Source organism: Sus scrofa, chromosome 2 (assembly GCF_000003025.6).
Source record: "Sus scrofa isolate TJ Tabasco breed Duroc chromosome 2, Sscrofa11.1, whole genome shotgun sequence".
NCBI classification, from domain to species: domain Eukaryota; kingdom Metazoa; phylum Chordata; class Mammalia; order Artiodactyla; family Suidae; genus Sus; species Sus scrofa.
In genome coordinates this window covers 26,429,962-26,456,204 of record NC_010444.4, presented here as the reverse complement: position 1 = coordinate 26,456,204, position 26,243 = coordinate 26,429,962, and the positions used below count along the sequence as shown (strand labels likewise).

General features: G+C 46.0%; 1 protein-coding gene and 1 long non-coding RNA gene across 2 annotated transcripts in view; one reads left to right on the top strand and one right to left on the bottom strand.

The window, feature by feature from the left end:
- The window catches only part of ELF5 (E74 like ETS transcription factor 5), a 42,824-nt gene extending 30,598 nt beyond the window's left edge, over positions 1-12,226 (bottom strand). Inside the window, exon 1 of the mRNA XM_005660986.2 lies at positions 11,846-12,226. Coding sequence (XP_005661043.1) covers positions 11,846-11,901 — 56 coding nt within the window. The 5' untranslated portion in view covers positions 11,902-12,226. The remainder of the gene's footprint in view (positions 1-11,845) is intronic.
- LOC106509379 overlaps positions 1-26,243 on the top strand; it is a 91,432-nt gene that overhangs the window by 24,327 nt on the left and 40,862 nt on the right. The window lies entirely within an intron of this gene.

The window sequence follows — 26,243 nt, the reverse complement described above, 5'->3', positions numbered from 1 at the left end:
TACAGAGAAAGAGGTTTAGCGCCTTCATCAGGGGCCCACAGCTACTAGACCTGGGTCTGATTTGGATGCCCGCTCTCAGGTGTCTTGCTGAGGACGACCTGCTGCCCTGTAACAGCAGAAGCGTGACCTAACTTAGGCTGAAAAGTAGAGCGTTCCTGGTGGCCTACAGGACAGCCCTGACAGCCCTCTGCCTTTTCACCCTCTGCTTCCGGCTCTTCTGGGCAGCCAGGAGCTTGTGTCCAAACAGCAAACTCCAGCCTTTGCAGTGAAGGCAGGGACTGGTTTGTTAGGTTTTCTTGGGAACACTGGGCACGGGTGCAAACACACAAATACAAACACATACCATCTGGAGAAACAAAAGGCAGTTCATGAGAGGACTCAGGTGTCATCATGGAAAAATTGTTGAAGAAAGATAAGGGGATCACCTAGGCTACTGACTTGATGTGTAACCTCAGGCAAATTGGGTAACTTCTCTGGGCTTCGTTTCCCCAGTGGTAAGACTAGGAAGTTGGGTTAGAAGGGGCATTTTCAAATTGTGCTTAAGGAACCCCAGGGATTCCCTGGAACCGTCCTCAGGGCTGCTGGGGTGAGAGGATGGGAGGGGAGGTCTCTCCTCCCTGACTCAGTAAGAGCATCTCAGCTTTTATACAGATCTTCAGGGTAAGATTTCATTTGCACAAAAGAATCCACACTTAAAAAAGCGTTTGCAAAGAACTGGATTAGACGGTCTTTGAGAATCTTTTAAGCTCTAAAATTCTGTGACTTGCCTCTTCCTTCTTGGTGTCTAAGGGACAAGATGGTCCTACACAGTTTCCCACTGTTGGCCACCTTCCCACATTGCCTCTGGTTTTGGAAAGGCTTCTTAGGTCTGTATCTGCACACATGATGTTCTTCTCAGCAGAGTGGTTTTCATGGAAAACATCTTATTCTGTTCTTGTGTTTAGCAAAGAGTCTTTTGGAGCAATGACATTTGTTTCTGTGCTGTCTTGGTTCAACTATTTCAGAGCAAAAAAAAAAAAAAAATTTCTGGCAGTGGATGTGTGTGATAACAAACTCTGTGTGTCTCATGGTCCTGACTGCATAATGCAGCCTATCTGGGTGCCTGTGTGGGAAATTATGGGCTTCTGGGCTAGTGGATAAAAGGGGGGTGATTAAGATAAAACCAGAATAAAAGAGGAATTTGACTCTAATTAAGTCTAATAATCACCCTGAACCTAGATTTGATTGGAGTGAAGATCTTGGATGATATCAAACCCTAAGCTCATAAAAACTGTATCTGAATGCTGGTTGGAGACAAGGAATGAGGTTGGGAATGGGAAAGGGGGGGCAGAAGAGGCAATGAAGCACTTTAGATGTGCCGGCCCATCCTCTGGCTGCTGTCTTGACCATGCAGCCATCACAGGTAACAGGAATTAGGCTTATCAGAGCCACAGAATGACTAAGCCCTGATTCTGGAGGGAGACATACTAGGTTTGAACCCTGGCTTTGCCATTTACTGGTTGGGTGAGCCGGGAAAGCTTATTTAATATCCTTACAGCCCAGTTCCCTCATCTGCAAAATGGAGGAGAAAGAATGCATCCCTTATAGGGTCTTGGGTGAATTAAATGAATTAAAAGCTGGACAGTGGTGAAAGCTCCAGTGTGTGCCCTTCTCTACGTGCTGGCCTCTTGCATTGGTTGGTTAAACAAAGGAGGGCATTTGCGATGGCTTTAATGCCTAGGTAGTTAGCAAACCAGAACCTAGCCAGAGCTGATTGTAAATGGCCTCGTATCCCCCCCACCCCAAAAAAGAACCGAAATTAAAAACAACCAATCACGAACAGCCGGCTGGGATTTGGGATTTCCCAGATAAAGCAACTGCTTAAGTTATAGCCAATCAAGTAATTACTTTGCTTTGCTTCTGTGTCTACTCTATAAAAGCCTTCTTTCTGGCTTATCAGTGGAGCTCTCCTAACCACTTAATGACTTCCAGTTTGGCAATGCCCAGTAGGAATCGATGTTTGCTCCCATAAACACCTGAAAATTTTCATGTGCCTCCACTCATCTTCCAATACATTCACTACATTGAATTCTCACAACTTTCTGATGAAGGGAGTTACTTATTGTCCCTGCTTTACAGATAAAGGAACTGAGGCACAGAGAGGTGAAGTAACTCACCCAGGGTCACACAGCTGCTAAGGGTAGAGCAGTATTTTTCTGCTTCCAGAACCCATCCTCTTAACCACCAGTCTCTGGGTGCTCCTGGGGTGGTCGTGTGGGCAGAGGGAGGAGGGAATCACACATGTATAGAGCCAAGCATTGTGCTAGAATCACTCCCCTGCTGTACCTTGCTGATTTTCCACAATAATCTTGGAAAGTAGGTATCACTGCTTTATTTTTGGGGTGAAGAATCAGAGGTGCCAGGGTTGCTAGGCATCACCCTGCTGGGCAGGGGCCAAGTCTAGGTTGAGCTCAGGGATGCCAGTGTTAAAACCACAATGTAGGCACAGGAGCTCAGGTTGGCCTCTCCGCTTTCACTCTGGCGTCAGCTTTGGCCTCAGAGAAGGCCCTTCCTTTTCTGTTGGTTCAAGCTCCCTGGGTCTTGTGGCTGTTGCAGGTACAGTCTGTCCCTCAGTAGACATTCTGGTACCTCATTGATTCCCTGGTGTCTGGGATGGTTCTTGGGACAAAGAAGACACTCAACACATGCATGTACCATGAACGTGAATTAAAAGACAAATCAGATGGAACTAGAGAATCTCATACTGAGTGAAATGAGCCAGAAAGACAAAGACAAATACCATATGATATCACCTATAACTGGAATCTAATATCCAGCACAAATGAACATCTCCTTAGAAAAGAAAATCATGGACTTGGAGAAGAGACTTGTGGCTGCCTGAAGGGAGGGGGAGGGAGTGGGAGGGATCGGGAGCTTGGGCTTATCAGACACAACTTAGAATAGATTTACAAGGAGATCCTGCTGAATAGCATTGAGAACTTTGTCTAGATACTCATGTTGCAACAGAAGAAAGGGTGGGGGAAAAATGTAATTGTAATGTACACATGTAAGGATAACCTGACCCCCTTGCTGTACAGTGGGAAAATAAAAAAAATAATAAATAAATAAATAAATAAATAAATAAATATAAATCACCTGACATCAGGCCTAAGGTTCCTATCCAATTCCTTTTACTGGGTGTAATGTATTCCATGCTTTTCATAGACCCTGACCCCTTTAATTTAAGCCAACATTTCTTTCATCATTTTTCTCTCCCTTAATCTGCCACCCTCCTCAACCACCCCAAGAGATAGCACAGACTGAAAACAAAACATTTAGGCAGCTTCATAGATGAGGCCATTCATGAGACAGATTTACAGGGTGAGGGTGAGATGTTTGAGCTTTGCCTTAGGATCCCTGTCTCTATTATCGTGGAACTATTTTTTTTTTTTTTAGAAAAGAATCTGTTGAAAAAATTACATTTTCTTTGCTCCACTGGCTTAAATATGTAAGAATGAAGAGTTTTCTGTCAATGGGTGTATATGACTACAAATTCTTGGCACCTGCCACTTGGGAGACATTAGATGAGGCATCGACTTTCACAGCCTCGGTTTCCTCATCTGGAAGTACTTCCTATAATTCCCGATGCATTGTAAGTTCTCACTGTATGGTGACTTTTGTGGTCTATGGAGAGAAACGCAGATGTTGATGGAGGTGGATGACTTTTGGGCATTACCATACTGAGTAGGATAGTGTTGCCCTCCTGCAATGAATAATCGCAATTGCTACCATTTACCGGGCATTTACTAGGTGCCAGGAACTGTCTAGGCATGTTACATGCATTAAATCATTTAATCTTTGCATAATCCCTCTGAGGTAGGTACCATTATTATCTAAAATTTACTAATGAGGAAATAGGCATCAAGAATTCAAGCAACTTGCCCAGTATCACTCAGCCTGTAGAACACAAAGCAGGAGTTGAGCCTATGCGGATGGCACCAGAGTCCATAAGCTTCCCCATTATTTTACCATTTTTAACTTCAGAGGAGGTGTAATCTAAGATGAAGATGAATTGATTTTCTTAGGTATCTCAGGTTGCTGGCAAGGACAAGGGTTATAAACCTATTGTCCCCTAAAACACCTGGCATGGACTTACACGAAAATCAGTGCTCCAGCAATTCCTGCTGTTGGAGTGTGTATTTGCTTTATTTCCACTTCCCAGTCCCCTATATCCAGCGCATCCTTTAGCTGTCAAGCTGTCCAGTCTCCTGGCCAGGAACCCCATTCAGCAGATAGCAAGGGTGCAGTGGCTCCTCTGACAATGCCGCCTTGGCATGCGCCTCATGCAAGTAATGGATCTGTGTGTGATTTCCATCACTGAAGACATCGTGGAGGCTAAATAATGGCAAAGTCAATGGCTGGCAGCAGCATCATGAAAATGAGGATTGGAATGCTGATTTTGTCATTATAAGGTGGAATTACAATCATGTTTATGAAACAGCAGACATACGTGCATGACTTGTATTTTTAATCTCCTTCTTCCTGTAAAGATACTAGAAATCAACCTAATCAGTTTCTATGTTTTGGGCTAGCCCAAATGAATCTAAAGCAATAATGGCTGTACAAAGGCACAGCTCTGAGAAGCCCAGCAAAAGAAGAATTCTTTTTTTTTTAAGGGCTGCACTTGCAACATATGGAAGTTCCCAGGCTAGGGGTCAGATTGAAGCTATAGCTGTCAGCCTATGCCACAGCTGCAGCATCACAGGATCCAAGCCACATCTGTGACCTACACCACAGCTCACAGCAATGCCAGATCCTGATCGAGGCCAGGGATCGAACCCACATCCTCATGGATCCTAGTTGAGTTCCTTAACCTCTGAGCCACGAAGGGTACTCCCAACAAAGGGAGAATTCTTGAAGACAGAACTTTCCTTGGTTGTTTTCTTATCAAACATCAGTCCCCTAGCAGGCACGAGGGCTTGCTTCCTGAGAGTTGCTGGGAGTGATAGTTTGAAGAATAGGTGAGACGTTGACGCCTTGGCCTGGCCATGATGTTTGTTGGAGGAGAGTGGTGCAGCTGATGGTGCTGCCATTGACTAGTACTGAATGGACCAGTACCTCCAGCTATGGCTCATTTGCTTGGTTAATTCAGGAGCCATATTAATGACAGGCTATCAGTAGATAATTAATCAGTCAATCATTAAAGACTAAATCTTCCTACAGGTGAGCTAAACTTATCTGAACTTCAGTTTCCTTGTCTGTTAGTGGGAATGATCCTACATGTAGCTTCATAATAGGTATCTCCATGCTGACTTTGGTGTCTCTACAATGAACTCTTCACTTCTGCCAGTTGTCACCCAAAGGCGTGTCTTTGATCAAGGGCCAGGAGTGGCTGGGAGGGTGGCGGGTGAAGGGTGAGGAGGGTTGCTAGGGAAATGTGTAACGCATCCATGTCAATCGACCCTCACCAGTCAACCAAATTTTCTTTTCTTTTTTAAAAAATTTTTATTTTTGGAGTTCCCGTCGTGGCGCAGTGGTTAACGAATCCGACTAGGAACCATGAGGTTGCGGGTTCGGTCCCTGCCCTTGCTCAGTGGGTTAACGATCCGGCGTTGCCGTGAGCTGTGGTGTAGGTTGCAGACACGGCTCGGATCCTGCGTTGCTGTGGCTCTGGCGTAGGCTGGTGGCTACAGCTCCGATTCAACCCTAGCTGGGAACCTCCATATGCCGCGGGAGCGGCCCAAGAAATAGCAACAACAACAAAAAAGACCAAAAAAAAAAAAATTTTATTTTTTTCTTCTTTTGCTTTTTTTAGGGCCACTCTGGAGGCATATGGAAGTTTCCAGGCTAGAAGTTGAGTTGGAGCTACAGCTGCTGGCTTACGCCACAGCCACAGCAACGCAGGATCTGAGCTGCGTCTGCAACCTACAGCACAGCTCACAGCAATGCCAGATCCCCGACCCAATGAGCGAGGCCAGGGATTGAACCTGCATCCTCATGGATAACAGATTTGTTTCCACTGTACCACAACGGGAATTCCACTTTTTTTTTTTTTTAATTGAAGTATAATTGATTGACAAGGTTGTGTTAGTTTCAGGTGTATAGCACAGTGATTCAGTTATGTGTATATATGTATATGTACATATATATTCTTTTTCAGATTCTTTTCCCTTATAGGTTATTAATAATATTGACTATAGTTTCCTGTGCTATACAATAGGTCCTTGTTGGTTATTACATATACATGTTAAGTATGTACATGTTAATCCCAAACTCCTAATTTGTCCCTCTCCCTTTCCCCTTTAGTAACCATCCTATATCTATGGGTCTCTTTATGTTTTTTTTTGTTTTCTTTTGTTTTTGTCTTTTTGCCTTTTCTAGGGCCACTCCCTTGGCATATGGAGGTTCCCAGGCTAAGGGTCAAATTGGAGCTATAGCCGCTGGCCTACGCCAGAGCCACAGCAACACGGGATCCGAGCCATGTCTGCAGCCTACACCACAGCTCACAGCAACGCCGGATCGTTAACCCACTGAGCGAGGCCAGGGACCTAACCTGAAACCTCATGGTTCCTAGTCGGATTCGTTAACCACTGCGCCATGACGGGAACTCCTCTTTCTGTTTTATAAATAAGTTTATTTATATCTTTTTTTTTCAGATTCCACATTCAAGCATTATCATATGATAACCGAATCTCATTCTTCAGATGCTGTTGATTATAATAGACATCAGTGATTTAGGTAATTGTCATGGGGGAAAATAGCACGTTAAATGTGCAGATAGATTGTAAAGCTTATCCTGATTTCAGAAAGGTTAAAACGTGACCTTGGTACATGTAGTAATTAAAAATGTAGAGTAGGCCAATATCTCCAGGAATATTAAAAACACAGTGAGACCTAGTTGTAGCCTTCAAGTAATAGCCGCTCTAACAGAGAATTCAGGAGGCACTCTTTAGGGGTAGTATGTAGGTGCGCACCAAATTTTGAGTTAGGGGCTGTACTGTCAGGGCTGGGGAGGCCAAAAAGGCCTGGAAGAGTCAGGACAAACTTCCTGCGGGATGTGGCATTTGAGCTGGGCCGTGAAAAATTGGAATGACTTGCTAAAAATGGTTGCTTGTTATGTGCCAAGCTCAACAACTGTAGGCGTTGCGGCTGTAATTATCCTCATTTTACAGAAGGGGAAACTGAGGCTCAAAGAGCATCAGCAGTGTGCCCAAGGTCATACAGCTAACAAGCAGCAGAGCCAGGGTTCAGTCCGAGGGCTGCCCCATTCAAAGCTCAGGCCTGGCCCACTGTGCTCTGTGATGTCAGCGATGAACAGAAGGAGGCCCTCTTTCAAACAAGAGGAAGCCTGCGGGTGTGGGAGGGGAGGATGAGTACGGGACAGCCCCCGGGGCTGGGAGGTTGGCTGAGCATCTTACACACCATAAGGACACCCTGCAGCTCTGAATGGTGGCCCCCTAGGAACTAGCAGAGGTCTCTGGTTGAGGAGGACTGTGAGTTTGAGGAGGTCTCAGATCTTGTCTGCTCTTTCAGGGCAAATGTGTGCAGGTCAGCAATGATACTTGGTCAAAAATGGATTTTTCTCTCACTCTTGGCCCATCTGTGTTTCCAGGATCCCGCTCTTATTTCTTATAGAGGTTGGTGCTGGGTTTCCTTCTTCCACTCCTTCTGAACTCATGTTCTTTTCTTTGGTTGCTTTCCCTGTAATCTTCTACTATCTTCCACAATTAAATTGGCTGTTAAAAAGTACAAAGGTCTGGAGTTCCTGTCTTGGCTCAGTGGTAGTGAACCCGGCTAGTATCCAGGAGGATGCAAGTTCGATCCCTGGCCTCACTCAGTGGGTTAAGGATCTGGCGTTGCCGTGAGCTGTGGTGTAGGTCGCAGATGTGGCTCAGATCTGGTGTTGCTGTGGCTGTGATATAGGCCTGCAGCTGTAGCTCCAATTCGACCCCTAGCCTGGGAACTTTTATATGCTGTGGGTGTGGCCCTAAAAAGTCCAAAAAAAAAAAAAAAAAGTACAAAGGTTTGATTTGCACACTGAAATTTCCTGAGCTTGGTTTTGTTGGAGACTTATTTAGAGAAACAGTTTTGGTTGTAAACACAGAATGATGTAAGAACTCAGGCATTGTGCTTTTTTACAAAATCTCAGTCTATTGCAATGATGAACTTCCCTGAGTTAGCGCTGTGTTCCAGAGTTGGGCCTCATATCCTAACTGAAATCCTACAACTCCTGGCAGGGAACCCTCAAATGTGGGAAGCTGTTCAACCTCACCAAGAGGTTCACATCGACACTGACTTATCTGGGCCCCGAACTTGCAAACTCAGAGCCTCATTAGAACTTGTCAGTCCCCAAGGTATTTATCCAGGGTCTGCATTCAGAGAAGTTATCACTAAGCTATTGGAATTAAAGCTGCTGAAGGTGTCAACTTTGGTCCTGGACATGACTCACCCACATCTCTTTTCATGAAATGATGTTTTAATCCCTCTCCAGTGCAAAAGCAGAGAGGTGGAATTCAGTTTCATTTTGAGTCAACAGTTATCCCCCTTGATTCCAGAGAATCAATGAGATGTGCATCTTGGCAGAAAATTTTCAAGTGATACAGTATCCCAAAAGACAACCATGGTATTGCTAAGAGCGAACGCAGATGAGAAGGAAGTCAAGGAACAAGTGCAAGAAAGAGCACTGGGTTTTGAATCTGATAGATGTGGGTTCAAAGCTTAATGCTTTCCCTTGGTAGCCAGTGCGATCTATCTTTCTGGGCCAGATTCCTCATCTAACAGCCTGAGTAAGTAAATTGTTACCTCACCTCAGAGTTTTGATGAGGACTAAGTGAGATAATGTAAAATAAGAAGTACTTCACTCAATGCCTGGCATTTATTAAATACGCGATAAATGATGACTATCCTACCTCCTACTGCATCATCACCACCATCACCATTAAATTTATCCAATCCTCAATTTCCTAATCAGAAAACCGAGACTAATATTAACTACTCACTGGATTAACTGAAATACATTTTTGTGCCTCTGACACCCAAGAGCTAGTCATCCATCCTTTTGTTCATTTTCAGTCTTTTTTTCTGGTGTCCGTCAAAAATGTAGCAACTTTGGGAGTTAGGAGAATGCCACCGTATTTGGCCAACAGTCCTTAATTATCTTAAATGGGACGATGCTTTTAGAAGATGTTTATTTCTTCAAGTGTTTCCCCCTGTTCTCCATTGTGCCCTTCTCGGAACAAAGACGCTCCAAGGATCCCAACAGCTCACTTTATGGAGAGGTCAACAGGCCTGCCACATGGCCATAGAGATCGCAGCTGGCCCACTTGACATCTTTCTGCAGAAACCCTCTGAGTGGCGTTGGCAAGTTCACCTTTCTGCTGTACCTGGGAAGAATGGATGCCACCTGCCTCTGTGGGAGGGAAACAGGCACTGGGTCTTTTTGATTTAGGGGTTGTATCCATCTCAGGCTGTGTCTGTCACTTAGAGCAGAGTTCAGGTGGCTCCTCTGCAATAAGGCAGATGACAGATTTTGCACAAGGCCTTCTGAGGGAGGAAATAAGCAAATGGGGTCAAGTGTTCCAGCCAAAGCAAGCGGTGAATTGCACAACCGGCCAGCAGACGTGGCTGTGCCGAGAGAGGCCAGTTCAAGTATCTAACGCTGGGTGCAGCCCAGGGGTAAGGACAGAGATGCCCAGGCTGGCTCTGTGCCTGGTCCACCATTCCTAGGCAGTGGCTCCAGCCCTCACTGGAGGGGGCACCTAGCCTTGAGTGTTACCTGACACCCACCTGCCCACCGATGTCTATTCAAGTTTAGATCAGAACCAGAGACATTACGGAGGCCCCCTTTAGGAGTTCATCGACCCCACCCAGGCCAAATGATATTGAGAAGGAGCTATGCTCAGGATCCCTTGCAACTGAAAGACTACTTTAGGGTGATGGACGTTTAAGACAAGGCAAGATAAGTCTGGATATAAGATTTGAAAATGTGGCAGACAATTAGCGGCTGAAGAGGGCACCAGCAGGTGGAATCTGTGATTGGGAGCTCCACAGATGAGCTAAATAGAACACAGAGTGGTCTCCTTTTTGGGAAAAAGTTATGATGCATCCAAGGTACGGCAGAGAATAGGCAGAATTCTACCACTCGGACTCCCGTCCCTCGTGCATAGAGCCTGCATAGCACCCCGACACAACTCCCAGCCATGCTTGCCCCCAGACCCCCTGTCCTCCCCAGAGACCCACCACACACAGCACAGATCCCCCCCATGCCTGCACAGCCATCAGATAAACACCGTCCCCTTAGGAAACTGATTAATAAAACTATTTTATCTATAATTACACTCGACTGATAATAATGTCCTCAGAGCCTGCATGGCTACATTGGTTCAGATTGTAACACCCAGATTAGGGGTGAACTCCCTTTGAACCCTGGACACACCATTGGTCTCTCCAGCTCAGAGAGTACAAATAGCTTTAGCTGGATTCGCCCCATGGACGTAGAAAGGCGAGGAGAATTCCACTTCTCCTTGGTTCTCTTTTCTCTCCGACGCTGTTCAGATGCTATCTTGGAAAATACACAAGCCCAAAGTAGGAGGAAGCCCCCGTCGAAGCACCACCTTCACCCATCACCATACACTCTGGTGGCTCTCCTTTCAAACCAATGGCAGCCTCAGATGCCACAGAGGAATGGGCCGTGAATGCCATCTTGAAGCCTGACACTTGAAAATAAACAGTTTCATTCCTGGATCTTGGGCTCTTGGGGACAGGCTCCGATGAGCCATAATTAACTCTTTAAAGACTTCACGGTGTCCTGCAAATATCTGATTCTTTATGATGTAACGCTGAATGGAGGCAGCCAGGAGGCTTTTTAGGCTAATTACATGTTGGAATGAGGTTAACGACGTGCCGAAGATTCCTGGCATGGCTCCTCTGACATTGACAAGTCACTTGGTGACACGCTAGGGCCGAAGACAGTGATGGCTTTTAAAGAAGGCAGGGGCTAGAAACTGAGCTAGATGGGCCCCTGACGTTATGCCCTAACTTAGTCCCTGCCCTGGGACTAGCCCTCCCCTTGCCAGGAATAAAGAGCTTTCGATTCTAAAGTGGCATTCAATGCTGTGGGCCCAGAGACGTGGACAGCCCTCCCCTTGGGACTCAGCTCTCTGACACATGTTACAGTAGCTGCATTTAGCCCAGGAGGAAAGCAAGCACCCACTCTCCAAGGGGCAGCTTTTCTGCTGCACAGAAAGCGTGTCGGTGCTCATAAGGACGGTGTGTGTCAGATTGGATAACTGGATCACAGGAGAAAGCCCGCGATACACGGGCGTGTGTTCTGGTGCCTGTCAACTAAAAGAGCTGACCATGAACATGATCCCGTTCTCCCGATGAGCGATGAGCGCACTGGCATTTCAGAACCACACAGGGAGGTCCATTAACTCCTCCTTTTACTTTTTCCATCCTTTTACTCAGGCTGGGCATTACTTTAGTCGCCTGCGGGGCTGTTCCGAGGGACACCAGCCTCACCTCAAGGGTGCCACGTACTGCTTTGCTGCCACCCCAGGCATTCCCTATCTGGATGAAACTGGGTAAACATGAATCTCACAGGTAGACCGGAGGGGAGAAGGTAGCTGCAAAAGGCCATCATGCTTTCTAAGGAGGCTTGTCCTCCGCCTCAGGAGTGGTGATGGAGGCTGGCTTGCAGGCCATGGGGCGGGTATAGGAACCTCCAGGTTTTCTTGGCACCCCCTCTTCCTCCCTGGTGGAAGGAGTGGGGGCAAGGCCAGCTCTGCCCACTGGATGCCTTCATTGCACTCCCCCCACCACCCCCACTTATTTCTTCTCCCTGCCCACGCAGACACGCAGCACCCACCTCTGCTCGCTGGTCCCACCAGGCGGGGCTGGGCTCTGGTCCTCCGTCGTGGTCATCCCCCGGCCCAGAGAAGGCCCCGGTGGGGCAGGCGCCTCCTCAGCCAGAAGGACACCGCATGGCTGCCTCCAGGCAGGTGACACCCCCTCGGGGTGTCGCAGCCCCGAGCAGCCTCCCAGGTGCAGCAGGGCCCCAGAATGGCAGCCGGCAGGTGGCCCTCCAACCTCCACAGTGCCCAGGTGGGAGCCGGAGGTGAGGCAAGACTCCTCTTTGGGTGGGAGCTACAAGAAAGGGAGCCACCTGCTCGCTCGCCCAAGGCCGCGGAGGTCTGCCTGGATTCTGTGGGGAGGCGAGGCACTGCGTCTGGAGGAGCCTGGGAGAAGTGTGTCAGACAGAGCTTGCCAGCGCCTCAGCACCCTGCCAAATAGTAATTACCAGGGCCTCGTGCCACCCAGGAGAGGGAGGGTGGTGCCTGTCTCCCCATTTTATGGAAGGGTAAGTGGAGGCCCAGGGAGGTCAGACAACCGCTTTAGCCAGTCAGTCAGAGGCTAAACTCGGCCCCGGGGGGTGGGGGTGGGGTGGGGTGCTGACTCAGAGGCTGCCCCTGGAGTTTGGGTGAAGCCGGGCCTGTGGGGCAGCCAGCAGGTCTGCCCCATGGCAGCCGCGGGCCATGGGGAGCCTCAGCCCTCCTTGGGCTCCCTGGCTCTGCCAGCTCTGCTTCCCCACAGCCCATGCTGACTCTGCTTTCTACTCTGGCCATTTGGCATTTGTCTGCATCACAGTACCCTGCCTCCCCCCGTCGCTGCCCCCCCAAGGGGAACCCTTGTCTCCTAAAATACATGCGTGAAAAGTGTCACTGGACAGCTCATTTAGGCTGCTGCTTATATGCCCTGCTTCAGATTCACAAAGCACATTAGGCTGTTAAAATCTTTGAGATAGTCTGAAAAAAACAATGTATCTATATGTACAACTGGGTCACTTTGCTGTACAGCAGAAATGGGCACAACACTGTAAATCAGGTATACTTTAATAAAAAAATTATTTGTGACTCATACAAAAAAATTCTCTGAGAAGTCATCTAGCAAAGAAACCACCTTCATTTCCCTTAACCCAGTATTTCCCGAACTTCTATGAGCAGCTTTTTCTAGTCACACCCATTGGCATCATACCACCCAGCTAGTGTTCCATCGGACAGGTTAGGAAATGCTGATGGTGACGGGGTCACAGCCCCAGAGAAGGGACTCTGCCTCTTTTGCTGGGGTGTTCTCTGCACCACCCACTCAGGGCAGGCTCAGTAAACAGGGCGGAACTGAGCGGTGCCATCACTTCCCTAATCCTCTCTTTTTTTTTTCAGGCCCACACCCGGGGTATATGGAGGTTCCCAGGCTAGGGGTTCAATCGGAGCTGTAGCCGCCAGCCTACACCACAGCCACAGCAACGTCGGATCCGAGCCACATCTTCGAGCTATACCACAGCTCACGGCAACTCCGGATCCTTAACCCACTGAACAGGGCCAGGGATTGAACCTGCGTCCTAATGGATACTAGTCACATTCGTTAACCGCTGAGCCACCGCAGGAACTCCCACTTCCCTAGTTCTTTAGGCACAAAAACCTGAAGTCTTGTTAACACTCGTTCCCCAGAGCCCCTGCCCAAAGCCGTGATGACGACCCTCCACCGTGATGGTTTTCTCACATCTAACTCTCTTTCCTTTCAGGCACCTTCAAATGATCTACCACCACCTCCGAGAGGCTTAATGGACTACCCTTTCTAAAATAGCACCTCCTGGAGTTCCCGTGTGGCACAACTAGTATCCATGAGGACTCGGGGTTTGCCCCTGGTCTCGCTCAGTGGGTTAAAAGATCTGGTGTTGCTGTGAGCTGTGGTGTAGGTCAAAGATGTGGCTCAGATATCACATTGCTGTGGCTGTGGCTGTGGCGTAGGCTGGAGGCTACAGCTCGGATTAGACCCCTGGCCTGGGAACCTCCATATGCTGAGGATGCGGCCCTAAAAAGCAAAAAAAAAAAAAAAAAGCACCTCCTGTCAGGGTGGCCCTGTTGCTCAACCCCAGGGGGAGCCATTTCCATGGACGATGACACCAATGGTGCCTGCTGGAGTGTGCGATATGGCTGGTCCTCATTCTCTGTCACTCCTCTTACTTAAAGTTAGTTTTCTCCATTGTACTTTCTGCCACTTAACATTGCATTTACTTATATATTTATTTGCTTATTGATTACCTTCAGGGCATCAACTAGTGGTTGTACAGGTTGCTCTCTGTACAAAAGGGCTGAGTCAGGTATTATCATGTGCTTTTTTTTTTTTTTTTTTTTTTTTTTGTCTTTATAGGCCCTTACCTGCGGCACAGAGAAGTTCCCAGGCCTGGGTCGAATTGGAGTTGCAGCTGCTGGCCTACACCTCAGCCACAGCAATGCTGGATTTTTAACCCACTGAGTGAGGTCAGGGATCAAACCTGCGTCCTCATGGATACTAGGCGGGTTCATTTCCCCTGAGCCATGACGGGAGCGTCACCATGTGCTTTTTAAAATCATCCCTGAAAATCATAAAATCAGAAATAAGTAAATAAATAAATGAGTAAATAAAATCGTCCCCAAATCCACACCTAGCTTGCAGATCCCTGCATGCTGTAAGGGAGAGGAGGTAGACATTCAGCCTGAGTTCTGCCTTCCAAGTGTCCTGGAAGAGCCTGCATCTTCCCACAAAGATGCCTTTATTTTGTTTGCACTAGGAAGGTATCTGCTTGACCAACTGTGCACCTGTGGGCTATGCCTGCCCAGAGGGGGACTCTGTATCTAATTTATACAAAGGTGCCACTTGGGCAGGCCTCCCGGGCTCTTCCATAATGTAAGCCCCGTGAATTATGTGACCATTTAATTTTTTATCCAAATCAAGGCAATTATGAGAATAAACATAATTATTAATTAATGACCATGTGACACAACCTGGGACTGTCCTGAACAAACTAGAACATATGGTCCCATATATCCACGTGGGGTGACTTTGTTTTGTTTCCTGCTTTATCCCATTGTCTCATGTCAGGCACATCATATTCGTGGCATAAGATTGAGGGCGTGATTCCTGCTATAACCCCCAAACGGCTCCCTGTTTTGAGTCTCTCTCCTCTTCTAATCCATCTTAGCACATTAATCCTCCTGTGATATCATTGCATAGGTATAAACCTCCCACCTTTAAATCTTCTGCAGCTCCATTTTCCAAATTGTCTTCAAGGAAACACTAAATGTAGTATGGCGCATTTAAAGAACAAGAGAAAGAAAAGAAAAGAAAGGAAAGAGTGCTATGGAGTAATACCTGAGGAACATTGAAATATCCACAATGATATGATAGAGGTGAAAGAACAAACTATAGAAACCTCTGTCTAGCCCAGTGATCCAAAAATGCACTGACTCGAGAATTCCTATTTTTGGCCTACTATATTTGATGGAGTTGGATGGGAAACACTTTGGAATGCTTTTCCATAGGCCAAAGTCCTTAGTGGGTTTTTTCGTTTGTTTGTTTCTTTGTTTGTGGTCTTTTTAGGGCCATACCCGAGGCACATGGAGGTTCCCAGGCTAGGGGTCGAATCCGAGCTGTAGCTGCCAGCCAACACCACAGCCACAACAACGCCAGACCCGAGCCGCATCTGCGACCTACAACACAGCTCACAGCAACGATGGATCCTTAACCCTGTCCTAATGGATACTAGTCCGATTCACTTCTGCTGAGCCACGACAGGAACTCCCCAGAGTCCTTAGTTTTATATTCAATGGCAATAATAATTGAGCCACACACTTCTCTGTATTGAAGCCTGCAAGTTCCCCCGCAGGAACCCTTGGTTCATTCATCTATTGGTAAATATATCCTGAGCACTTACTATGTTCCAGGCCTTCTTCCAGATGCTGGGAGCATAGGACTAACAAGGCGGGACTCTGTCCTGGAGAGCTGTCATGAAGAAAAACACATCTCTGTTTTCACTGGAGTGGTCAGGGAAGGCCTCTCCAAGGAGGTGACATTTGAGCTAAATGTCACCTGAGTGGCCTTGGCGTTAGATAAGTTGGCTTGCTCTCCATTGCCCGCCCAAGCATCTCAGGTCTTCCTATCTTTCTCTGTGCTCTGGATCACACTCTTCTTTAAGCTGGGATGTTTTTCTCAATGTTTTTCCACGTTTCTAGATCCTAGTTTTCCTTCAGTGATTCCCTGCAGTCTGGTTTCTTCCAGCAGCGTTCTCTGAGCTCTCAGGCATCTCCACCAACATTGAAACTCCTCTGACAGGTTGACCTGTCACGGGTTTGGCCTTCAGCACAGACTCTCTGGCATTGACTTGAATCTCTTTCTTTGTAGCTTTCCTGAATCTACACCTAAACGCTAGGTCTTTGTGCACTTCAGGAGCTCAATTAATGTTTGTTGATAATGAAGATATATTCTCCCACATACGCTAGGTGAGGAATGAAAATTGGCTTTTATCTCACATGACAAGTTGGACCATGACTGTCTCAGGAGTTGTGTTTAGAGGGATCCTGATCTGCCTGTAAGAGTGCCACAATCTATTAGCAGTGTTTTCTGTGTGTGTGTGTGTGTGTGTGTGTGGTTGGGGCGGGGCAGAGCATAGGCACTTTGCTGTTCTTGCTGTTCCTGAGCCAGACCTTGCAGAGGTTCCATGTTAGTAGCTCAAATGGGATGAAGGGATGTGTAGAACTGAAGGAATTCCCGGGGAGAAGACCAGGTACGAAATCCACGCTCAGGTGCCCAGTCTCTGGGTGTGGATCCTGCCCGTGTTCCCTGGGCCAGGAGGGAGAAGGGCAAAATGGTAGCAGAGGGCCTTTCTTAACACATCAGTCTCTGGCTCCACTGATGTGTTGCCTTGGGGTGGCTGCAGGAAAGAAACTGCTGAAGGAGGGGACTGAGGGGGTGGGGGCTTGTCCCTTAGCCTCTTAGGATGGATCCTAAGCCCAGAAAACTCGACCTCCCTTCTGTACTATAATATGGGGCCAGAAGATGTAAAGGCACAACTGTTTAAAAAAACTTTTAAAATTATGGTTGATTTACAATGTTCTGTCAATTTCTGCTATACAGCAAAGTGACCCAGTTATACATATGCATACACACTTTTTTCACACTATCCTCCATCATGTTCCCTCACAAGAGATTAGCTATAGTTCCCAGTGTTATACGGCAGGATCTCATTGTTTATCCACTTCAAATGCAATAGTTCACATCTACTTTTGACCCCAAACTCCCAGTCCTTCCAGTCCCCCCCCTCCCCTTGGCAACCACAAGTCTGTTCTCCAAGTTAATGAGTTTGTTTTTTTATTTCTTTTTTTTTTCTTGGACTTTTTTTTAGGGTCACACTTGTGGCATATGGAGGTTCCCAGGCTAGGGGCTGAATTGGAGCTACAGCTGCGGGCCTATGTCACAGGCACAGCAACGCAGGATCTGAGCGGCACCTGTGACCTATACCACAGTTCACAGCAATACCAGATCCTTAACCTACTGAGCAAGGCCAGGGTTCAAACTCATATTCTCATGGATACTAGTCGGGTTCATTACCCCTGAGCCATGACGGGAACTCCCTATAGTCTGTTTCCTTTCTGTAGATAGCTTTGTTTGTAGAGGAATGATTATTTGCATATGGGTAAAAAAAGAAGGAAATAAATGCCTTTTAATGGTTATGTGAAAATTATAGTAAGAAAAAATTACAAAGAAAAAAATAAAAAGGTAAAAGTCATCTATAATTTCTCATCCTGAACACAGTACCTACTCTGGGCAGTTTATTCGTCCCTTCCCAAGTATTTATTCTGTGTCCATCATGAGTCAGGCGCAGGGCTCAGGGTTAAAGCAATGCATAACGTAATGAGTATCTGAAAGGAAAACATGCAATTTATTTTTGTTGATTATAAAGTGTAATGGTCCCAAACGTAGCTCCCACAAAACAGAGAAAGACAAATACTCTGTAATCACTCATAGGCAGAATCTAAACTATGAAACAAATGAGTATACATAACAAAACAGAAACAGACTCACAGATGTAGAGCACAAACCAGTGGGGAGAGGGAAGTGGAGAGGAGCAAGACAGGGGTATGGGATTAAGAAATACAAACTACTATGTATAAAATAAAAGAGCAACAAGGATATATCATACAACACAGGGAAATATAGCCATTATTTTATAATAACTTTAAATGGAGTATAATCTATAATACTATCAAATCATTATATTGTACACCTGAAACTAATATGCTATAAGTTATACTTCAATAAAAAACAATAAGGAGTTCCCGTCGTGGCACAGTGGTTAATGAATCCGACTAGGAACCATGAGGTTGCGGGTTAGGCCCCTGGCCTTGCTCAGTGGGTTAAGGATCTGGCATTGCCATGAGCTGTGGTGTAGGTTGCAGACTCGGCTCGGATCCCACCTTGCTGTGGTTCTGGCATAGGCCGGCGGCTACAGCTCCGATTCGACCCCTAGCCTGGGAACCTCCATATGCCGTGGGAGCAGCTCTAGAAAAGATAAATAAATAAATAAATCACAGAAAGATGTTAAGAATAATCCCTATATGTGTGTGTGTATGTGCGTCCACATGAGTGTCTGTCTCTTAACTATAGAATTATTTAACTGTGGAATTATCACAGCTTTTCTTCCCCTTTGAATTGCCTGCTTTTCTGCAAAGAATACATATTACTTTGTATGTTCAATTACTAATCCTGTCATAACAAGTGACCATAAACTCTGTGGCTTACAACAACAGAAATCTATTCCTGGAAGCCAAAAGTCTGAAATCAGGTGTCAGCATTGGTGAAGGAAACTGAAGATGATCCATAGAAATGGAAAAGTATCCATGTTCTTAGACTGGAAAAAAACCATTAAAATGTCCATACTACCCAAAACAATCTACAGATTTAATGCATCCTTATCAAAATACCCATGACATTTTCCACAGAATTAGAATAAATAATCCCCAAATTTTTATGGAATTGCAAAAGACTGCAAATTGACAAAGCAATCTTGAGGAAAAAAGAACAAAGCTGGATGTATCACACTCCCTGACTTCAGACTATACTACAAAGACACAGTAATCAAAACAGCATGGTGCTGGTGCAAAAACAGACACATAGCTCAATGCAATGGAATTGAGAGCCCAGAAATAAACCCACCCATTGATGGTCAATTAATCTCTGACAAAGGAGGCAAGAATATATAATGGATAAAAGAAAATCTCTTCAATAAGTGGTACTCAGAATACTGGACAGCTAAATGCAAAAGAAAGAAATTAGAACATCATCTAACACCATATACAAAAAGAAACTCGACATGGATTAAAGACCTAAGACCTGAAACCATGAAACTCCTAGAAGAGAGCATAGGCAGAACACTCATTGACATATATTGTAGCAGTATTTATTTTAGATGTCTCCTAAGGCAAAAGAAACAAAAGAAAAATAAACAAATGGGACCTAATTAAGCTTAAAAGCTTTTGCATGTTTTTTTTTGTTTGTTTTAGCATTACTTTAATAGCTTCCATCCTATTCTGTCCTACCAATGTGCTATTTACCTAATATCCTCCTGTTTGGTGTTTTGGTTGTTTCCAGTTTTCCACTGTTACAAATACCATTGCCGATCTTTTTGATGGTGGCGATTGGGGCCAGGCAAGGCAGGGCACTTCTCCACCCCCAGGAGTGAGCTTCCCAAAGCCAAGCCAGGGGTTGGCTGGCAGGAGTCTCTGGGGTTGGTGTCGGGGTTGGCAGAGGCTTTTGGGGGAGGCTGGGGACAGAACAGGCCAAACTTATTAGCAAGAGGGAGCGGCTTCAAAACCCATAGCACCTTTCTTTTGAATGAATAGGATTAAGGAAAGATTTATGATCCAGCTGAAAAGAGCATCAGAGTGTTTTCAACTTTGGATTCAGAGAAAGATAGGTGACGGAGGTAAATGCAGATTTATGGCTATGCAATCATGTCAACTGGAGTAAATATTGGTTAGAGGCCACCTGCTGCTTCAGCCCTGCCCTATTGAATGGGATGCAAAGCTTAACCAGGTCATCTTCCACACAAAACACTCCCTCCTCAAAAGGGCAGTGGGTGGCCACGTGGACTTTAGAATTTGGAACCATCACCAAAAGCCCCGTAGGCAAGATTCATTTGTAATTAAGAACCCCCCCCCCTTTTTTTTTGTTTCTTTTTAAAAAGGTAGTCACTGTCTTGTGCATTATCATGTCTCCAAATTTCCATTTTGAGGGGAGGGTGACCTGAATTGAAGAAAGGAATAAGAGAGGGACTTGAACTTAAAAAGAAATGGTCTAAGGGTGAAATTCAGACCCACGTGACAACCATGAACCATGAGGATGAACCTTGAGGACGTTACGTTCTGTGAAACAAGCCAATCACAAAGGGCAAATGCAGTAGGATTCCACCTTACAGGAGGTACCTAAAATGGTCAAATTCACAGGAACAGAAAGTAGAACAGCGGTTGCCAGGGGTGGTAGGGAGAGGTCGAACGAGGAACTCCTATTTAACAGGTGCAGAGTTTCAGTGTGGGAAGATGAAAACATTCTGGAGCTGGAGGGTGGTGATGGGCGCACAAGGATATGAGTAGGCTTAAGGCCACTGAGCTGCACACCTAGAAATGGTTAAAATGGGAAGCTTTATGTCATCTCTATTAAAATGGAGCTCTTTTAAGAGTCCTAGACAAGAAGGTGGAGAAAGAACGACAGGCAAGAGGGAGACCAAGGGCCTGTAGACAGGTGTCATAGGACAGCTACTCACATTTACACGTCAGGGTCTGTGCTAAGCGCTTTATATGCCCATCTCATGAACTGTCACAATAGCTCAGGAGGTAAGTGATGCTTTTCCCTGTTTTACAGATGCAGGAACTGAGGTTTACTGAGGTCTATAGCATCCCAGGAGGCACTAGAGCAGAGCTGGGATTCAAACCCAGGTCTGGTGTGTACAGAACCCGCTTTCGTGACATCCATAGGGCCTCCGTGACTATAGGATGTGTTTGGCCTAGTTGTTTCACTGAATCCACACAACAACCCGGTCAGTTTGTTATTAACATCCCACTTTATAGACAAAGAAAATAAGGCTGAGACGTTAAGAGGTTTGCCTAGCTATGCAGAGCTCAGGGGTAGGAGAGTCTGGATTTAAACCCAGGTCTGCCTGGATCTGGAACCCAGCTGAGGTTTTCCTATGGTTTACTGGCTTAGTCCAAAGCTAGCTACTGGGCAGTTTCTAATCCACTGTCCATTCAGTCTGGCTCTCTGCTGGCGGCTGGGGGGAGATTATCTGCCAGTGTTCTCTTATATTAAAATTGAGTATTTTGGAGTTCCCGTCGTGGCGCAGTGGTTAATGAATCCAACTAGGAACCATGAGGTTGCGGGTTCCATCCCTGGCCTTGCTCAGTGGATTAAGGATCCGGCGTTGCTGTGAGCTGTGGTGTAGGTTGCAGACTCGGCTTGGATCCCGCATTGCCCCTAGCCCGGTAACCTCCGTATGCCGCAGGAAACGGCTCCCTAGAAAAGGCAAAAAGACAAATAAATAAATAAAGTTGAGTATTTTAAGAAGTGCTCTGGTTTGTAGGGGTCTCCAACTTCATAGAAGTTGTGCAAGTCCTAGCTTGCCCACCTTCATTACTTTTCTGAGAATTCCTGGCACCAAGACAATATGAACTCGGAGACATCGTGTTGCAATGATTGATTGACTCATCTGTCTTGTCTGCCAGGTTCGAAGCTCTAAGAGGGTATGGACTCTGTCTGATTTACCTGTTTCCTCTGTGCTTATTAAAAGGAGGGGGCTGGGAGTTCCCGTTGTGGTGCAGTAGTTAACGAATCCGACTAGGAACCATGAGGTTGCGGGTTCGATCCCCGCCCTTGCTCAGTGGGTTAATGATCCGGTGTTGCCGTGAGCTGTGGTGTAGGTTGCAGACGCGGCTCAGATCCCGCGTTGCTGTGGCTCTGGTGTAGGCTGGCAGCTACAGTTCCAATTAGACCCCTAGCCTGGGAACCTCCCATATGCCGTGGGAGCAGCCCAAGAAATAGCAAAAAAAAAAAGACAAAAAATAAATAAAATAAAAGGAGGGGGCTTATTACATTGTTGTTGAAAGAATGAGTGAATGAAGCCAGAGGGACCAAGGAAAAGGCTTTTTTAAAAAATGAACTCTTCGGAGTTCCTGGCTCAGCGGTTAACAAACCCGACTAGTATCCATGAGGACGTGGGTTTGATCCCTGGCCTTGCTGAGTGGGTTAAGGGTCCGGTGTTGCCGTGAGCTGTGGCGTAGGCCAGCAGCTGGAGCTCCAATTGGACCCCTAGCCTGGGAACTTCCATATGCCGCAGCTGCCTCCCTAAAAAGACGAAAGACAAGAGACAAAAAAAAAATGATCTCTTCAAGACTTACCTGCTTCATAAATGAAATGATCTGGGAAGAGTGGTCAGCTTTGCCTCCGGCCTTGGTGTCCATCTCTATTCACCTGAGCAATAGTGATGATGTCCTTACTAAGTGGCTGGGAAAACAGAAACAAATGTGATAAACCCATGTTTTTAAGGAGCTTCAAGTCTAGAAGCATGGTGCAAAATGACAGACACATCCCTGGAATAGTGGTCATACGTGTTGAGAGTCTTGAAGAGGGATGATACTTCCGGAGAAGGACCAGAAGAGAGAGTGAAGTTGTTCAGATCTCAGACCTTAGCATATAGGTTGCCTACAGAGGTAACTCTGGCATATAATCCTCTGAGACTCAGTTTGCTCATGTGAAAAAAAGGGGGATATTTTATGGGTTGAATTATGTCCCCAAAGATGTTGAAGACTTAGCACCCCCTAGTACCTGGGAAGTGACCTTATTTGAAAATATAGTTTTTTTTCTGATGATCAAGTTAAGATGAGGTTATTACAGGGGGTTCTAATCCAAAATAACTGGTGTCCTTATAAAAAGGAGAAATCGGGGCACAGAGGCAGACGCAGACAGGGGAGAAGACGATGGGAGGACGCAAGGAGAATGCCATCTTCAAGCTGAGGATCCCGGGGTGACCAGAAGCTGGGCTGGGGGGAGGATAAAGAAGAGTCTCCTTCTTGGTCCTTGGAAGAAACCAATCTGACATTTTGCTTTCAGGCTTGTAGCTCCCCAAACTGAAGACCATAAATTTGTTTAAGCCATCCAGTTTGAGGTACTTTGCTAAGGAAATTCTAGCAAACTAATATGGGGGCAATAATAGTGTTTATTGCATGGAGATGTGACGATTAGGTGAGATAAAATAACAGTATTTAGCACATAGTAATGCCGGATTATTGTGGGTCAGGTAACCAGTCTTGACCTGGGGGAATGAGGTGAGGCCTCTCAGAGGTGGTGGCATTTGGATTAAGGCAGGCAAGCTGGGTAGGACGTAGGCATTGGGAAGAGGTACAGGAGGAGGGGGTCAAGGACCTGACATTTGCAATGAAAGCTTGGTCCCAGGGAGGACGTACACTTAGCCTATAGGGTCTGGCTTCTGGCCCAAGTGCAGGTAGCCATTTGGTAATGTGAGGGATTTAGTTATTTTTGTTGACCAATGTTCCTTTCGTCTTCTTTTGATAACATTCACTCCATTTTCCTATGGTCAAGTCATCTCTCCCCTGCTCTAATCATGGCTCTGCTCTTCCCCAGGCTGACCTGTTGGAGGTTTCCAGTCTCCTGGGTCTCAGGACGGGTCCAGGAGGGGCATATGCCTTGAACACGGCCAATCAGAGTTCTCACTAGGCACAGGTAGGGACATATTCAGGATTGGGAAGAAGGCTAATGTGCAAACAGGAGTAAATCTGAGAGTTGGAAAGTGATGGAGCTGGATGGATGGGGAGAGGAAGAGAGAGAGAAAGAGTGGTGAAGGTAGTGAGACCGACTGTGTTTGAGCCCCAGGATCCAGCATTCCTGAACCTAGGTGTTCTTGGACATTTAAGTTATGGAAACCAATACATTTTTTTCCTTATACTTTTTGCTCTTGGGTGGATCGTATGCATCTGGATGAGTCCTGACCTAGTTGTTGTCTGCAGGTGCCTGCCTTTCCCCAAGGGCGATGGCTCCTGGGTAAGAACATTTAAGAGGGTGGTGATGACAGTGGCAGTAGGGATGTGGTATCTGTCATAGTCCCTGTCCTCTCAGAGGACTGGAAAGAATCCACTGAAACTTCACCTCAAGATTGGCTTCTGCCTGTGACTTTTCCTCGGATGTCTTCATCATGTGATGACAGATGGGTCTTTTTTTTTTTTTTTTTTTTTTGGGTCTTTTTGCCTTTTCTAGGGCCACTCCTGCGGCACATGGAGATTCCTAGGCGAGGGGTTCAGTGGGAGCTGTAGCCACCAGCCTACGCCAGAGCCACAGCAACTCGGGATCCGAGCCACGTCTGCAACCCACACCACAGCTCATGGCAATGCCAGATCCTCAACCCACTGAGCAAGGCCAGGGACCGAACCTGCAACCTCATGGTTCCTAGTTGGATTCATTAACCACTGCGCCACGACGGGAACTCCAGATGGGTCATTTTTTGATCAAAATTTTCCGTGGGGATTAAGGCCAGTTCTGCAAAGAATTTCAGAGGTTTCAGAAAGGCAGAGCTCATCTCAAATTCACGGGAGAATGCTAAGGGTGAGTTGGGAGACCTCCAAGACCCTTGAGAACGACTGTGAAGAGGCTCTAAGTCTTTGACATCTTAAGAAAAACGGGATGCCTCACAGAGCTGGGGCCATGTTATTTACCACTCTATTCCCAGCACCTGCAACCATGCCTTGGCCATAGTAGAGACTCTGTGACTATTGGTTGACCAGATGAGTGAAAATAGGACATTACTTAGAAAATATTCTATGTTTTCTTACTTATCCTATATATAAGATAAATGTGTTGATTCTTTGGTTGACATATACACTTGGAACTTTGGAAAACAAAGTATCAAATAAGTAGTGAGCCTAAAATGGGTGGTATACTAGGCTTCTTAAACTTCAGCTTGAATACCAGTCACTTGCAGACCGTGTTTTCCAGAGATGGCTTAACACGATATCCCAGCCCACATGTTCTTTTTATAATGTAGCTTTCTCTCTTGGAGACTTGGGGTCTATTTTCCTCCCCTTGAATCTAGGTGGGGCCATGAATATTGTGGAAATGACACTATGTGACTTTTTGAAATATTTGCTTTTGGAAATCAGCCACTGGGCTGAATGAGAAGAGACAATCTCAGGGTCTTTTGGAGTTACTGAAATGAACTTCTTTCTCCTGGACTTGAAGCTGGGAAGGTGTAGAGGGGTCATCATATAGTAGGAGACTGCTTAAGAGTGAGACTCTCACATAGGAAAGCAGAGCTGACAAAGAGAGAAACCAAATCCTTGTTTGAGCCCCTTGATCCAGCCATACATGAATTCTCATTAGAGTTTTAAGTTTGATGAACCAATAATTCATTTTGTTTAAAAACTAGTTTATGTTGGGTTTCTGTATCAGAAAAATCATGACTGGTATAATGGATAATATCCTTGGCAGCACAGAGCCTACAAACCTAGTCTTTGAAAATTCTTCATTGTTATTTAAAAAAAAAAAACCCAAGGATATCACTAATCCTAATTTCCTAAGAATACCCTTGAGGAGTCTTATTTATCAACTGCTATTAACAAACACATTCAAAATGCATTTGAAGATCTAGGCACCCTCATCAGGTATTTCTGCCCTCTTCCCTCTATGGCCCCTGAAGTTTCCCAGGCTATCCTGGCCCAAGATAAATACCTCTTACCTATTCTCAGCATCCCTGGCTGAGGGTAGGACTGGCTCAACTCAGGGAAACCCCTTGGAGCTTCTGAGTGACTCATCTTGAACAGAGCCTCAGGTTTGCCTGTGGGGACTTCAGGGGAGTTGTTGTGTGAGAAACTCTAGAATGCCCATGAATAAATAAGATGGGACTTAATGCCAATTTGGAGCGATTAAAGGATCCCGTGAAAGCTGAACCTCTGGAGAGATGTATAAGCTTCTATTGTATAATCCTCTAAATTCAAAGGGGCAGAGTAGCCTCCTTTGATCCAAGCACCTGTGCACACCCACTCTTGCCCCTCGGGTTCTTGGCACGAGCAGAATCCCTCTCATCATGGAGGCCAGCCCCCAGGCTTTTCCCTATCACCCTGGGAATGCCTTCTTAAGAAGTGCTCCTGAGATCTGGTTCTGGGCTGTGCTAATTACCCTTAGTATGTTTAGCCCTGGCCCCTGGGTCCGAACAACAGGTATGAGTTGCCAGAAGGATCAAATTCTTCCTTCAAGGCAAATCACTCTTCTTTTTTTTTTTATTATTCAATGAATTTATTATATTTATAGTTGTACAATGATCATCACAATCCAATTTTATAGGATTTTCATCCCACAACACCAGTGCATCCCCCATCCCCCGAACTGTCTCC